At 49.8% G+C, this 14,370-nt stretch overlaps 1 protein-coding gene across 1 annotated transcript in view; it reads left to right on the top strand.

The window, feature by feature from the left end:
• Positions 1 to 14,370, top strand: part of CASZ1 (castor zinc finger 1) — a 114,200-nt gene that overhangs the window by 54,096 nt on the left and 45,734 nt on the right. Inside the window, exon 3 of the mRNA XM_067567402.1 lies at positions 8,636 to 9,479. Coding sequence (XP_067423503.1) covers positions 8,636 to 9,479 — 844 coding nt within the window. The remainder of the gene's footprint in view (positions 1 to 8,635; positions 9,480 to 14,370) is intronic.

Below are 14,370 nucleotides of genomic sequence, written 5' to 3'. Positions count from 1 at the left end.
CCCTACATCCATTGGCTAAACTTGGCCGCCGGAGCAAAGGAGTGGGTGGCACTTTCAGGAGCCCTTAAACGCTCCACTGCAACAGGCTGGCTGCTCTGTGGTTTGCAGCTGGGAGCTGCCCTTGAAGTCCCACTGCTCTGGAGCCCCCTTCTGGGAAAAGGTGGGGATTCCTTCATCTGAGTGGATCCCAGATCCCACCCCCGGATTCCTTCATCTGGGTGGATTCCACCCTACAGATCCCTTTATCTGGTTGGATCCATCCCCACCCCACAGATCCCTGTATAGCATTTAGATGAAGATAAAGGCATTTGACACTGAGTTTCATGCTCAGGTTTTCTGGTGGAGGGTAGGGCCTAAGATGCCCTCCTGGCAGAACCTGCAATAGACTCTCCAGTGTATTTGTACACACACTTGCCTGCGTGCTCACCAGGATATGGCAGGCAGGTTTGTGTAAGCACACAAGTGGTCGTGCACACCCACACGCTGCATCTTTCACAATGGTAATTAATTCCAAGAACAGAGTCTAATTACAGGAGACGAGGGCTTGGCAGAAGCTGACATTTCTTGGAATCATATATTGCCCATCCTACCTTGGCTGGGTACGGAGTTCCCCTGGAGCGCACCTCGCTGGGACTCTAATATAGCACTGCAGTTAAATTGAGCTGATGCCGTGAGTCAAGGGATGAGAGCTCATTGTGGAAAGGTGTTGCCGGTGCTATAAGCTGCCATGTGACCCCCTGGAATAGATTAGGCCGTGTGTGGCACTGTGTCCCTGTTGGTGAGGCAGCAAGAGGAGAGCATAGGAGAGGCCGGAGCGGGGAAGGGCTTGCTCTGCCTCCTTGGTTGGACTTGGTGTCTAGCTAGCTGAGCCTGAGGCAGTGGCACTGGGAGGTCCAGGAATTGGAAACTGGAGGTGAGATTGTTGTGGGGTGGGACAGGAAGCAGAAGGGCAGCCTACAATGAGGAGACTCACCTGTAGGGAAGGCAATTTGTTAATTAAAATAGAATGAGCAGGAAAGAAGAACGGAAGATGGATGGTTAGGTTACAGACTTGGATGAAGAGTGAGTGAGTGTGTGTGTGTGTGTGTGTAGGTGCTCACCCGGTATGTGTCTTTTATATGTGTGTGAGCACGTGTAGTTATGTGACTGCTGCCTTCACGATATTTGTGTCTGTTGCATGTAGCTCTGTGTGCACGTACATGTTTGTCGCGTGTGTCCACATTTATGTATATGTGGTATGTCTCAGTTTGTGTGTGAATGCTGCACATGTTTTGTGTGTGTGCATGTATGCTACATGTGTCCATGCAAGTGCTGTGTCTGCTGTGCATGTTTGTTTATGCCTGTGTGTGCAAGATGAAAACAACGGCTCTGGGTGTAACTTGCAAGCTATTGTTATTTTTTCTTATTATCTACCGTGAGCCTTGAAAAGAGTCCAGGTGAATGAAGGAGCTGTGGTGTGGGCAGATTAGCTGGGAGATTAAGGGTGTAAGAGAGGGCTCCCCCCCTCGCCTACAGAGGATCAGCACTGCCACTGGCCGGTGACAAACAACACCCCTACTGGGACACCACAGTCCTCCACTGCTTTCTTAATTCTGGGAAGAAACCAGATTTCTCCTGCCAGAGCAAACTCCTTAGAATTCTTTTTCTTTCTTTCTTTCTTTCTCATATGTGCATTTCCTTTCTTCTTTCATTCATTTGCTCCTGTGATTGACTGTTTTATTACTGTTAACATCCCTCTATTGTTGTTAAAACTAGCCACGTAGCAGACACACTGCACATCCAGGTTCTTTCCTCACTTCCAAGGGTATCCTAGCCAGACAGGCTGAGGGGAATCCGGGTTTTACCCCCAGAGTGGTGATGCCATCTCACTCCAGTCCTTTGTAAGGTGCCACATGAAGATCTCTGTCCTGCTCATTATACCCTGCGGTAACACTCGGTGTAGTCAGGGAACCACCCATGACTCAGAGAATCGATGAATTCCCTGTCCCTTACGCTCTCCTGAATGCCCCTAGCTCTCCAGTACACTGGTGCCTGAATTCTGATTGGTACATTACCCTTCTAGAAGGTGTTTTCCCCCCATGGTTTACACGCATTTCTAGAATTTTAGTTTACTCCTAATGCAGAGAGATTCAGAGTCAGATCTGGCTCAGGGTGAATTTAGCAGAAGACACCGATGGCCTGTATGTCTGTTGGATGAATTCCTCTTTCATTCCCTGCCTGACCGGTGTCTCCAGCTCAACATCTGGGGCTATTTAAATATCAAGTGTGAACAGAAACTCGGGGCTGACTGAATTCCCTCCGTACCAGTGTAGGGTGGGCCCCTCCTGCTGAGGTCTAGCTCTGTCACCCCCTTGGGTTGAATCTCTTGATAGAAAGATCACACCTTCTCCCCCTGCCGCCCCTCCCCCCGCCATCTGAGCACTTTGCAAATCCGTCAAACTTTCCCTCTTTTGTGTGTGCGTGTGTTTTCCTCCTCTTGCTAATAATGCAGCTGAAGCTCATCTCCGTCTGTCCGTTCCCCTTCTGGAGAGGCACATTCTCTAGTCTTTGCGAGTTCAGTGGCAGCACACATAATTATGCATATAAGATATAAACAGAGCTGTTTAATTATCCTTCGCCACATCAGTGACAGAGTAATTAACAAACATTGCAAGATCAATGAGGAAAAGTGTGACCTTCAGTTTCCTTTGATAGGAAAGCCCTTGTCGTTCCTAGACACAAGGTGATTGTGCCTGGACTCGGTTCATAGTTTGGTTTAATTCCCCTTCTCTGACCCCCTCCTCCCCCGCCCCCCATTTGCAGCTCATATTTGAAAAAAAATACAAAAGGGGGGGAGGGGAGGGAGAAAATAGAAGTATGTGGCCAACCTGTGGGAAATAAAAAGAAGCCAACGGCCCCTCTTTATGGTAAGAGAAGACGGTTCCCAGCAATGTACCTTTTTAGAGCTAAATCATGAAAGGATCACACAAAAATGCATGCAGTTATTGTGAGGAAGCAGGCCCATGGGTGTGCAAGGTTGGTAATAGCACGTACAATGCCCAGATAGCAGGCACAGCTATAGGGACTGGACACGCAAACAGATGCACATGTTTTGAGAGTCCTGTTGGAAATGTCCTTCTTACATCTCCCTGTAAAGCCTGGGCAGAGGATTCTTTCTGTGTGAAGAACTGAGTTCTCCTCATCCTCTCTCTTCATTTAAGCCAAACTACTTGTAAATAGATTCTGGGTTTGACCACACTGGTATTCAGGTCTGGTGTAACGGATTGCAACTCCCATTGACTTAGCTGGAGCTGCACTTGCTTACACCAGGGAGGAATTTGGCCTTGTGGTTTGAAAAAGAGGCTGTGTGGCCTAGTGATCAGAGCAGGATTGCAGCTCCCGGGCTCTGGCTCATCTGGGGCACTCACCCAGTTTACGTGGCCTCCGGATAACTACCAAGAGACCTTTCCGCAGGGCTCCCTCCTCTCTCATTCACTTCTTCCCCTAAATTCTCCTGGGATCTGATCCTGCATCTCTGCCACATTTACATCTTTACACTTTCCTCAGAGATTTCTTTCTGTTGCCCAGAATCCAAGCCCTGTCAGAACGGATTATGGGTGGAGTGTGCTGGGAGCTTGCTGAGGACTGGCCTGAGCGTCAGCATTCAGGGCTGGCTTTTCAAGCCCCCAGTCTCAGAAGCAAGATGGGACTCAGCCAAGGGGATGCAGTGAAAGGTGAAATCCCCAATGGAGGGGCAGTCTTGTTCTCCGCCTGGTTCCCTGCTCAGTCACAGGGGACTGACAAGAGCTGGTCTGAACACAAGTCAGCTCCCAGCCTCCCCTCATGAGTCTCCCCGTCTATGATAGACAGGGAGCATGTGCCAGATCTGCCAAGTGGGTGTTTGTCCAGAGATGGGTGAATCTGTCTCTGACACACAGACACGTACACTCCTCAGTCCTCACACATCCACAACCCTTACACCCGGACTGGTGCACACTTCCCTACACACACAGCCATTCGGATCTCTTACACGGTTGTACACACACCGGTGTTACAATCCCCCCTAAGTGCACATGCAGAGTAGGACATAAGGATAGTCATCTGGAGCCTTTTCCTCGCTGAGCTTTCAATGTTTCTTTCATTTATCTATTTATTTATTTGTGTGATTGATTGATTGATTTATTAAGCCCGCACCATCCATCAGAAGGTGAATGTCTCTTCCTATCCCCCCTGTTCCCGCCCATAAAGGGGTTTCCTCCCCACTTATAATTTCCTGGGGAACCTCTCACATGAAGAAGCATTTTCAGGTGCATGCGCCACTGCCCAGTTTCTTGCTTCTTTATCCTGTCTCCCCCAAACTGATGTGGTTTCCCCTCCTAGCCAGGACAAAGGGCGAAGTCCCATCTGGGATGCCCCATCCCCCGGTGTCCAGACCTTGCGCTCCATTTGGGCTGTTTTGCTTTTCCTTCCATATATAGTGTGTTGCTGCAGGCTATTTTTAGCCCCCTTTTTTTGCTCGCTCTGGATCCTTCGTGATATGATAGCTGCTCCAAGACACACAGATCTCTGCTCTTTGGCAATGCCCACAAATGGAGAACAGCGGCAGGGGGAGAGGGAGCCCTTTGTTATCGTGCAGAAGGGGAGAGAAAAATGTGCTGCAGGAAGAAGGGGACGGTGGGGGAAAGAGGCAGACCCGGAGACGGTGCTGCCTGGGGCACAGGGCTTCAGCAACTATTGGAGGAGAGCACAGCTTCAGTGCAATATCCTCTCTGCAAGGGTTCATTCCTCCCCCTGCCCTGCCGTCAGGAGTTGGGGACCAGGTAGCTCAGTGAATTGGGGTCAGGATAATTGAGCTGTTGGCCTCTAGGTCTGTAGTTCAACAGAATAGTTCCCGTTTTGTGGCTCTTTGGTGGTTTGTGTGAAATGAAGCGGGTGGGTCTCTCAGGGAGACAAGTGTCCATGCTGCAGCCACTACAGGTGTCGGCAGCCGCAGCACAGAAGCCCAGGGTTGGCTGGGCTTTAGGGACTCTCCCGAGTGCACTTGTAGGTCTGGGTCGACGCACACCAGCTGGGAAGAGTGCAGGAGAACCCTGCTCTGCTTTGCCTTGTCGGTGATAAAGAGAGGCCTCTAGGCTGGCTGGTTTCCCCAGTGTGATCATCCAGTCCCAATATATTCAAAGGAGAAGCAAAGTGGAGGCTGTGGCTTGGTGGGCTGGGAAGGAACAGCCAGTTCATGTGAAATAAGGGATGGCTGTAATCCCCACCCCCGGGACCTGAGCTCAGGCCCAGGCTTTATCCAGGTGTGCAAAAGCCTCAAGAACTCCCCCAACACACACTTTCTCTCTCTTTCTTTCTCTTTCCCTCTCTCTCTCTCATTTACTTACTCACTTTTCAGTGGGGCTGGGATCTAGGGTGATTTCCAAGCCCAGTGGTGTAGTTCTGAGCAGCTCACAGGGCGGGCAGCATCTCCTGACCTCCAGGCTCACAGGGAATTGCTGTGTTTCCCAGGTCTTTTTTAAGACTTTGGGTGCTTGATCTTTTCAGGGTCTGAGCCAGCCTGAGAGCTGGCCTGGGGTGTGGGATCCAAAGGAGGGGTCTCCCAGCTGCTGCTTGCTTTGCTCGTGCTTTAGGCTGGGAATTGGGAAGCCCAGGGCAAGGAGGTGCACTTGGTGCAGGGGATGAGGAGTTGTTTCTCACCTCTCTGATCTTTCCACCAGCTCTGCTCTGATATGGGGCAAAGATTTGGTGGATTTTACCTAAACCATAACCTGGTCTCTCACCCGCAGTGAATTCTGTAGGATTCTTGTGTCTGTCTGTCTGTGTGAACGAGTGATGGGCACAGCAATGCTCCGATGCAGGCAGGTCTCCCCATCCTCCAAGAGCAAGGGAAAGGGACTGCCTTGCCCTGCCTTCTGTTAAAGCCAGTGATCACTTGCTGGTTAAATTTCCTTTCAAATCCCTTCTGTGCCGCCTTTTCCCCCTTGCAGTTTGTCTCAGGGTAGATGGGGTTTCACCGCACCGGGCCTGGGACTCAGGGGGAACGTGAGGGAGACCAGAGATCATTTTACAGGTCCAAAGAGAGATGAAAAGCAGACGAGGAGAGATGGATTTAGCAGGAACAGGAAAATCTGAGACTCAGGGGGGATTTTATGGGATTAATCACTTCCGTTGGGGCTATAGGGTTATGCTGGGGCGGGGATGGAGAAGGGGGAAAGGCAGCAAAAGAGTGAAAAGCGTTAAAGCAAGAGGAAATGCTTTAATGTCTCGGCATGCGTAAGTGAAAGGCGATGCCCTTGGGATCCCAGAGCGGTGAGGGGCCACAGGAGGGTGGGCAAGGGGGAGGTGCAGATGAAAAGACCCCATCCCTGTGGGAGGAGCCCCAGTTTCCTGAGGGTTTTTTTCCTCTTTTCTGTTGTGATGTATCATTTTCTGAGCCCAAGTATGGGGGTCCAATTCTGCATCCAGGCACCTGCCTCGACTCCCATGGCTATTTGAAGGCTTGCAAGCCACTTAAAGATACCACACAGAGGCCTGGACAACCTGCTGGAAGGAAACTGCACCCCTAGTGTGTGACCAGTTGGGCAACCTGCTCTTATTCCTGGTGTCTCGGGGTAGCCCGGCTAAGGGCGCATGCTCTTTAGATCCAAGACACTGGTGCTCCGCAGTGGAAATGAGCTGTTTGGTCGACTGGCTCCCAATGCCAATGTGTGGAATTCTATATCCGAGATTAGCAGGCATCTCCTCATACCTTTGCTGTGGGCATCAGCCTCATGCCCTGTGTCAGTGGGACTTTGGCAATTCTACGGCCATGTGCCAGGCATACATGCTGGCACTGCAGCGGGGTTTATGCCCCATGTGCCTGGCGCATTGGGCATCACTGATGTGGGTCCTGCAGAAGTTTTCAGTGCCCATTGCAGGGTCCTGGCTTCTCCAGCTGTCTCTTCTCCTGTACACCCTTGCTGAAACAAACAGCTGGCAAGTCAAGAGACCCCCTTGACCTCAGACTCTTCTTGTTGGTCGGGCCAGTGTGTTCAGTAGCATTCGTGCATATGTGTGTGGCACAGCTGTCTGTCCGATCCCTGGATCCCACATTAACTCCTGGGATCTGTCACCTGTTCCACAATTCTTGCTCTTCCTCTTCTTCCCTCTCCTTCCTCTCTTCGCTCTCTTCCTTCTTTACCGTATTTCAAGGCAACACTAATTTTGTCTGAATGTCAAAACCGCTGTGGTTTCCCCTGTGTCAGGAACCCCCTTCCTGCGACTGCCATACCTGGCCTCCTTGGCTCTCTCCCTTCGTATGAAAGATGGGGCTCACCCACAAGAGTTAGCGTGAGTGATTGGGAGAGATGACGAGGGAGGTTTGAAGGACTCCTGCACACAGTAAATCTTCACTCTGCAGGAGAAAGCGAGAGGGAAAGGAGGAGGAGGAGGAGGAACGCTGTGTCAGACTGAAACCTAAATGAGTCCGAGCTGGCACGTCAGAGCAATCTTTATTTCCTCCTTTACACTGATATTGGGTGACCTCCAGATCCGTGTTCTTCCCCTCCTGGTGACCAGCAAAACTGCCTGAGGGAGTGAGTGGGGGGGAGGGAGTTCCAGGGAGAACAGCTGTCCCTGCTCCCCTTAGCACCCCTTCAGGGAGAACAACCCTCACCTCCAGCCCCCACCCAGGGAGAACAGCCTTCCCCACCCCCCTCAGCTCACCCCCAGGGAGAAAAAATCCTCCTCCACCCAGTTTGCATATCCTTGGCCCAGCACAGCCTGCTTCTGTGGGGCGTTATGGATGCTCGCAGCAGGGATACAGCCGTCTTTTCTGAACTGTAATACTGGAGGTGGGGTGTCAATGGGGCTTCCTCTCCCCACCCATCAGGCCTCAGAGGGAAATGCTTAGATGGAGCTTTGCTGAAAAGAGACTTTAGAAAAACCATGTCAGGGGTTGGAATGGCCACGGAGATTCACCCCAACCACCCCACAGCCGCCTCCTCTCACCCTCCCAACCTCCCCTCATCCCGCCTTCACTTCCCTCCTCGCCCCTCTTCGTTTTCTCTCGCATCCTGTCATCTCCACAGCTCTACCTCCCTCTTCTCATGCCTCCTACCCCCTCCTTGCCCACTCCACTTTGCCCCTCTCTCCCTGCCCCAAGAACACAATCTTCTCCCCTCGCCCCCTGCCCCCCAGGCACACACTGCCTTCCCCCCTACCCTCACTCCCTGCCCCAAACACACGCTGCCTTCTCCCTTGCCCTCTGCCCCCCCATACACACACACACACACACACATATCCACTGGGACGGAGTCACACAAATCCTGGCATGTTGGCGCTGGCCTCACTTTCAGTAAAATTACTTTTTCTTCATATTAGGCCAAGGGAAGAGTGCAGAGACATTTATGAAACTTTGTTTAATGTACTGAAAAGCCATCGGCTAGAACATTTAGGAAATTGATTTTCCTGGCATTGATGAACTCCTTTTATTTTACCCCAGTATTAATTACTTTTTTTTTAAACAAATTAATTTAAGAGTCGTAAAACCTAACAAGTGAGCCAAACGTCAGTAGATCATATTCCCCTCTTCCTCCCTCCCCACCACTGAAGCTGGGACAGGAGAAGAGGAGAATCCGTCCCTTGCATGACTCTTTGTCCCTCTGTCTCTCTGCAGGGGAAGCTTCGTCCCTGCGCGATTACGCCGCCACCACCATGAACGAGTTCCTGGGCATGTTTGGCTACAATGACCAGAACATGCGGGATGAGCTGACCCGCAAGATCAGCTTCGACAAGCTGAACGCTGCTACCTCAGAGGCCTCCTCTGCTGCTGCCTCCCTCCCCGGTGAGGACGCCATGAGCAAGCGAGCCCGCTTCTCCAAATATGAGGAGTACATCCGCAAGCTCAAGGCTGGCGAGCAGCTCTCCTGGCCCATCCATCCGGCCAAGTCTGAGGAGCTGAGCTCCAAGCTGGGCAAGGAGGCCTCGCCAGTGCTGACGCAGCCCATCCGAGCACTGCCGGGGTCGGATGGCTCCCTGCTAACAGAGACCAAAGCCACCATCCTGCCCTTGCCCTCTCCCAGCAGCTCCCAGATGCAGGGCCTGATGTCGCGGGCCTCCAAGTACGACTTCTTCATCCAGAAGTTGAAGACGGGTGAGAGCATCAGGCCACAGAACGGCAACACCTACAAGAAGACCTCCAAGTATGACCTGGAGAACGTCAAGTACTTGCACCTCTTTAAGCCTGGCGAGGGCAGCCCAGACATGGGAGGGGCCATTGCCTTCAAGACAGGCAAGGTGGGCCGGCCTTCCAAGTACGACGTGAAAAACATCCAGAAGCTCACTCCAGTCAAGGCCCCGACGCCCATCCTGGCCTCCACTCCCCTCACCAGTACCCCCAGCAGCGCTCCAGTGGCTGGGCCTGAGCAGCCCGTCTCCTTGCCGTTTAACACTCCTGAGTACCTGAAGTCAACCTTCTCCAAGACAGACTCCATCACAACCGGGACGGTCTCTACGGTCAAGTAAGTCTCCTCCCATTTTTCTCTTCTTTGCATTAGTCAGGAAAACAAGCCCAGTTGTGGGGGGCAGTTTAAAGGGATGTTTGCCCTCCTCTGACATTGTCCTCCCCTTGGTTTCTCCAGTAGGAGCTTTTTGATTCAAATACTGACTGATGGCTGAAGCCAAGTCCCAGGCATGGGCAGAAGGACTGCTCAGATGCTTGAGTCTTAAGCCCTCTTGGGTCTTACACTCATGATTCCCGTCTTGAACCTAAGCTATTGGGCCTGCACTGGACTTGGGAATACAGCAGAGAAAAGAGCTGGGGTGGATTCAGTTTATTAGAGGCGGAGGATCAGTTCACCATTTCCCACAGGGCAGAGCCAGCATCAGCAGCTCAAGCCATATGCTGAGTTCAGGAGCCAGGCACCTTAAAGCAACGATGTAGGAAGTTATGGAAGCTTAGCAGATCATGTTAGTGAGAGTCAATAGGCTGTGGAACAGTCTCCCAAGGGAAATGGTGGCAATCCTGTTGTTTGGGACATTTAAATCTAGGAACTAGCCTGCCGTATCTGGGAGGTAGGTTGGTTGTCTGATAGACCCTCCTCATCTTTAAATTCTCTGATTCTAAGCAACGAAAAATTCAGTTATGGGTGTGTGAGGAACAATTCCCAGCATTGATGGGGTTCTAGCCTTCCTGAGCCTGTCAGCTCCGATAGCCATGAACAGATCCCACAGTCCCTTCGGGACGTGTCTGTGGAAACAAGGTGCAGAGGGAAAAGCTGCTGTTGACACTCAGAGGTCAGAATCATGGCTGCTTTCTTTCTCTCTGTCTTCCAAATCTCCTAAACAACCAGCCCTGCCTGGATTAGGGCCCAATTCTGTTCCCATTGAAGTCAGTGATTTGATTCTTAGATTAGATGTTCCTGTGCTTTGTGACCCATGAGGCAATCCAGTGTTTCCACCTCCGTCTGTGTAATGCCACGTTTCTTGCTCTATTATAATCTGTTTCCAAGATAGCAATATCTTCCTTTCAATGGTTTTATTATAGGTCATCTGTTCTTCTCCTCTTCTCCATCTTCCACCAATTGGTATCCAGACAAGGGCTTGTCAAGGAACACAAGTTTTTTTACATCTATACAACATGTTCAAACTCCTTTAGCTTTCTTTCTCAGATCACTGTCTGTTGGCCAGTGCTTTATCACACATCAGCACTAGTTACTTTATCCCACCAGCAGACCCCAAGTCTTCTCTGCAAGCATCTCTGATGGAACGTGTTAAGTGTCTTGTTGTGTGCTTTTAGCATTTGCCAAGTTTCAGAAGCATGTAACAATGTGGGTATCACAATGACATTGTGTAACCTTATCTTGGTTCTTGTGCAAATCTCCCAGTTTTTCCAAACATTTGCCATTCTCAAAAAAGCTCCACTTGCCTTCCCAGTTCTTGCTTTCACATCCTTATGTGGTTGGCCAGCAGCACTGATTGTGCTTCTGAGATATACGAACTCCTTATCCATGTTGTATTCTTCACCGTCAATCATTTATGCCCCAGTACTGGTGACTCTTTCAACGATCATAACTCCTCTTCCAATGATCATGAAGCCAGTTGTATAACTCCCATTGACTTCACTTAGATTGTATCTTTGCAATCTGACCCATTTCTTACATAGATGGCAATGGTTCAGGAAAACCTTGGACTGGGCAACGTCTCCAGGTTTGTCAGGGAGATTCACATGCCACATCTCACAAACCCACCAGCCCAGTTGGCACCAGTAACCACCCCCTGCCTTGGATTGAATGGGCTAAGGAGAAACCCAAAGACTTTGTCTGCACTAGGATTATTTCCTGCTGTTGCTACCACTGGTGCAGCTCCATAGGTGTAGCACTGGGGAAGACACCCTGTAGACAAGGCGTCCAGGCCACCAGCACCTTAACAATCATGCTGTGTAGACTTGCTCTGAGTAGGGTTAGATGCCATGGCACTTAAAACACCAGGGGCCGCTTGTAGCCTTGTCTGCCCTAAGGTTCCAGCTGGTGCCACTGGAGTGATAGAAGCAATGATGGGGAATCCTGGTATAGACACAACCCTAGAGGTGGCCCCTTGAGGTGAGTGCTGTGGTACATTGGCTGGACATTGAGGGCAAAGCCAGCACAGCTTCCACTAATGTTCTGAGGATAAATAATCCTTGGGCTCATCCCTCAATCTGGCAGTTTTCCCCAGCATTCATTTCATGAAAAGCGACTTGACATGCACATTTGCTCCTCCCTCCCAGAGACCTCACACATAAGAACATAAGAACAGCTGTACTGGATCAGACCAAAGGCTCACCTAGCCCAATATCCTGTCTTCCAACAGTGGCCAGTGCCTGGTGCTTCAGAGGGAATGAACAGAACAGGTAATCATCAAGTGATCCATCCCCTATCATCTAGTCCCAGATTCTGGCAGTCAGAGGTTTACCCAGAGCATGGGGTGCATCCATGACCATCTTGGCCAATAGCCATTGATGGACTTATCCTCCATGAACTTCTCTAATTCTTTTTTGAACCCAGTTATATTTTTGACTTTCATAACATCCCCTGGCAACAACTTCCACAGGACTATTCATTGTATGAAGTACTTCCTTATGTTTGTTTTAAACCTACTGCCTATTAATTTCATTGGATGCCTGATTCTTGTGTTAGGTGAAGGAAGAAATAACATTTCCTTCTTCACTTTCTCCACACTATTTATGATTGTTTAAGACCTCTATCATATTATTCAAGACCGCTATCGTATCCCCCCTTAGTCATATCTTTTCTAAGCTGAACAGTCCCAGTTTTTTAAATCTCTCCTCGTATGGAAGCTGTTCCATATCCCTAGTCATTTTTATTGCCCTTTTCTGTACTTTTTCCAATTCTAATTTTTTTTTAAGCTGGGCAACCAGAATTGATTCAAGGTGTGGGCATACCGTGGAGTTATATAGTGGCATTATAATATTTTTCTTTCAATATTTATCCCTTTACTAATGTTTTCTAATATCGTTAACTTTTTTGACTGAGCAGATGTTTTCAGAGAACTATCCATGATGATTCCAAGATCTTTCTTGAGTGGTAACAGCTAATTTAGACCCCATCATTTTGTATGTAGAGCTGGGATTATGTTTTCCAATGTGCATTACTTTGTACTTATCAACACTGAATTTCATCTGCCATTTTGTTGCATAGTCATCCGGTTTTTTCAAGATCATTTATGAATATGTTGAATAGCACTGGTCCCAGCACAGATCCTTGGGGGATCCTGCTATTTATCTCTCTCCACTGTGAAAACTGATCATTTATTCCTACCCTTTGTTTATCTTTTAGCCAGTTACTGATCCATGAAATGACCTTCCTTCATATCCCATGACTGCTTACTTTGCTTAAGAGCCTTTGGTGTGGGACCTTGTCAAAGGCTCTCTGAAAGTCCAAGTTCATTATATCCATTGTATCACATGCATGTTGACACCTTCCAAGAATTCTAATAGATTGGTGAGGCATGATTCCCCTTTTCAGAAGGCATGTTGACTCTTCCCCAATGTATCGTGTTTATCTGTGTCTGATAATCCTGTTCTATATCTTCACACAAGATCATGTGGAGAAGGGAGGCACATGTTTGTGGTCAGGTCTAGAGTTTGGGCACGCTGTTTCTATAATGGAAACTCTGCTGCTCTGGTAAATGGGGTCAGACTAGATGATCTAATGGCCCCTTCTGACCTCTAATCTCAAAATGTCTGGGTGCAAGTAAGGATTAGGGGGTGTTGTTTGCTCCAGTTCTTTGTTCTGGTATGGATTCTCTTGCCGCTCACTTGACACCTTGTTGAGGCCTGAAATATTTTTTGCGTGGGATAGTTATTGTCCCCCATTAGCACGACTGCCTGGGTTTTGCTCCCACATATGCACCACATAGACCCTGTGGCAGCAGAGGGGAGATGCCCCTGCTTTCTGGCTCTCCTGCCTTTCCACTGGTTTAAGCACAACTCATGGCTTTATCAAATGGCTTTGGCTTGCGGGACTCAATTGGGCCTTTCTGATTTGCAGGCGGTGATGTCAGCCCCCATGTGTATCCTGCCTGTTCAGTGCCTTGCTCTGGCTTTTGTCAGCCAGGACTCCCATTGGGTCATTTGTAGCAAGGCCAGGATCCACACGTCACATGTTATGGGATGACAGATGTCAGTGAGCCCACCCAACTGCCTCATCCCTGTAGGCGTGGAGTCAGGAGACTTGGGTTGTGTTTTTGAGTCTGCCAAGCTGCGCTATGCAATCTCAAGCAAGTCACCATCCCCCATGACTCAGTTTCCCATATGTGTAAGGCCAGGGTAATGATATCTACCTCCTGGGGGCACAGGTTAATACATTTCTGTCTGCAAACAGCTTTGGGTTCCTGTGGTTAAAATGTTGTTATGAACACTGGCTTGTGAATACATATATGTGCCGAGCATCTTATCGTGATCAGTCCCCAGGCCTGTGGCTCCTTGACAGAGGAAGCCAGTCAAGAGTCTCAAGGACACCTGGACACCCCTTCAGTCTCTCCACCCCCACCCCATGCATGCTGGGCATTCTGGAGCTGCACCTGGGGGCTGCTCACCAGCCCTGCTTTGCTTTTGCTTCTCATCAGGATCGTGGTTTTATTTCCTTTCTCTCAACCTCCTGCTCTTTCATTTCTGCTGCGGATGGGGGTTCACAGTGTCTCGGTGATCCCTTCGCTAACCACAGGACTTCCTGGGGCTGGAGGAGGTGGGAAATGGTGACGGTGCAGCTGGCAGTGGGGTTTGCACTGAGGCTTCTGCCCAGCTGCTCTGTGTCACACCCACGTGCCTGCGGGTGCATTTGATTCTTTGTAGCTTGGGATAGTGTTTCCATGGGGCAGTGATTCCTCCTTCTGGGTTCTAGCTAGTGGCCA

Source organism: Emydura macquarii, unplaced genomic scaffold (genome assembly GCF_026122565.2).
Source record: "Emydura macquarii macquarii isolate MOO-44397 ecotype Brisbane River unplaced genomic scaffold, CSIRO-AGI_Emac_v2 contig_2768, whole genome shotgun sequence".
Classification (NCBI taxonomy): Eukaryota; Metazoa; Chordata; order Testudines; family Chelidae; genus Emydura; species Emydura macquarii.
The sequence above is the reverse complement of the archived record's forward strand: the minus strand, read 5'-3'. Positions and strand labels throughout refer to the sequence as shown.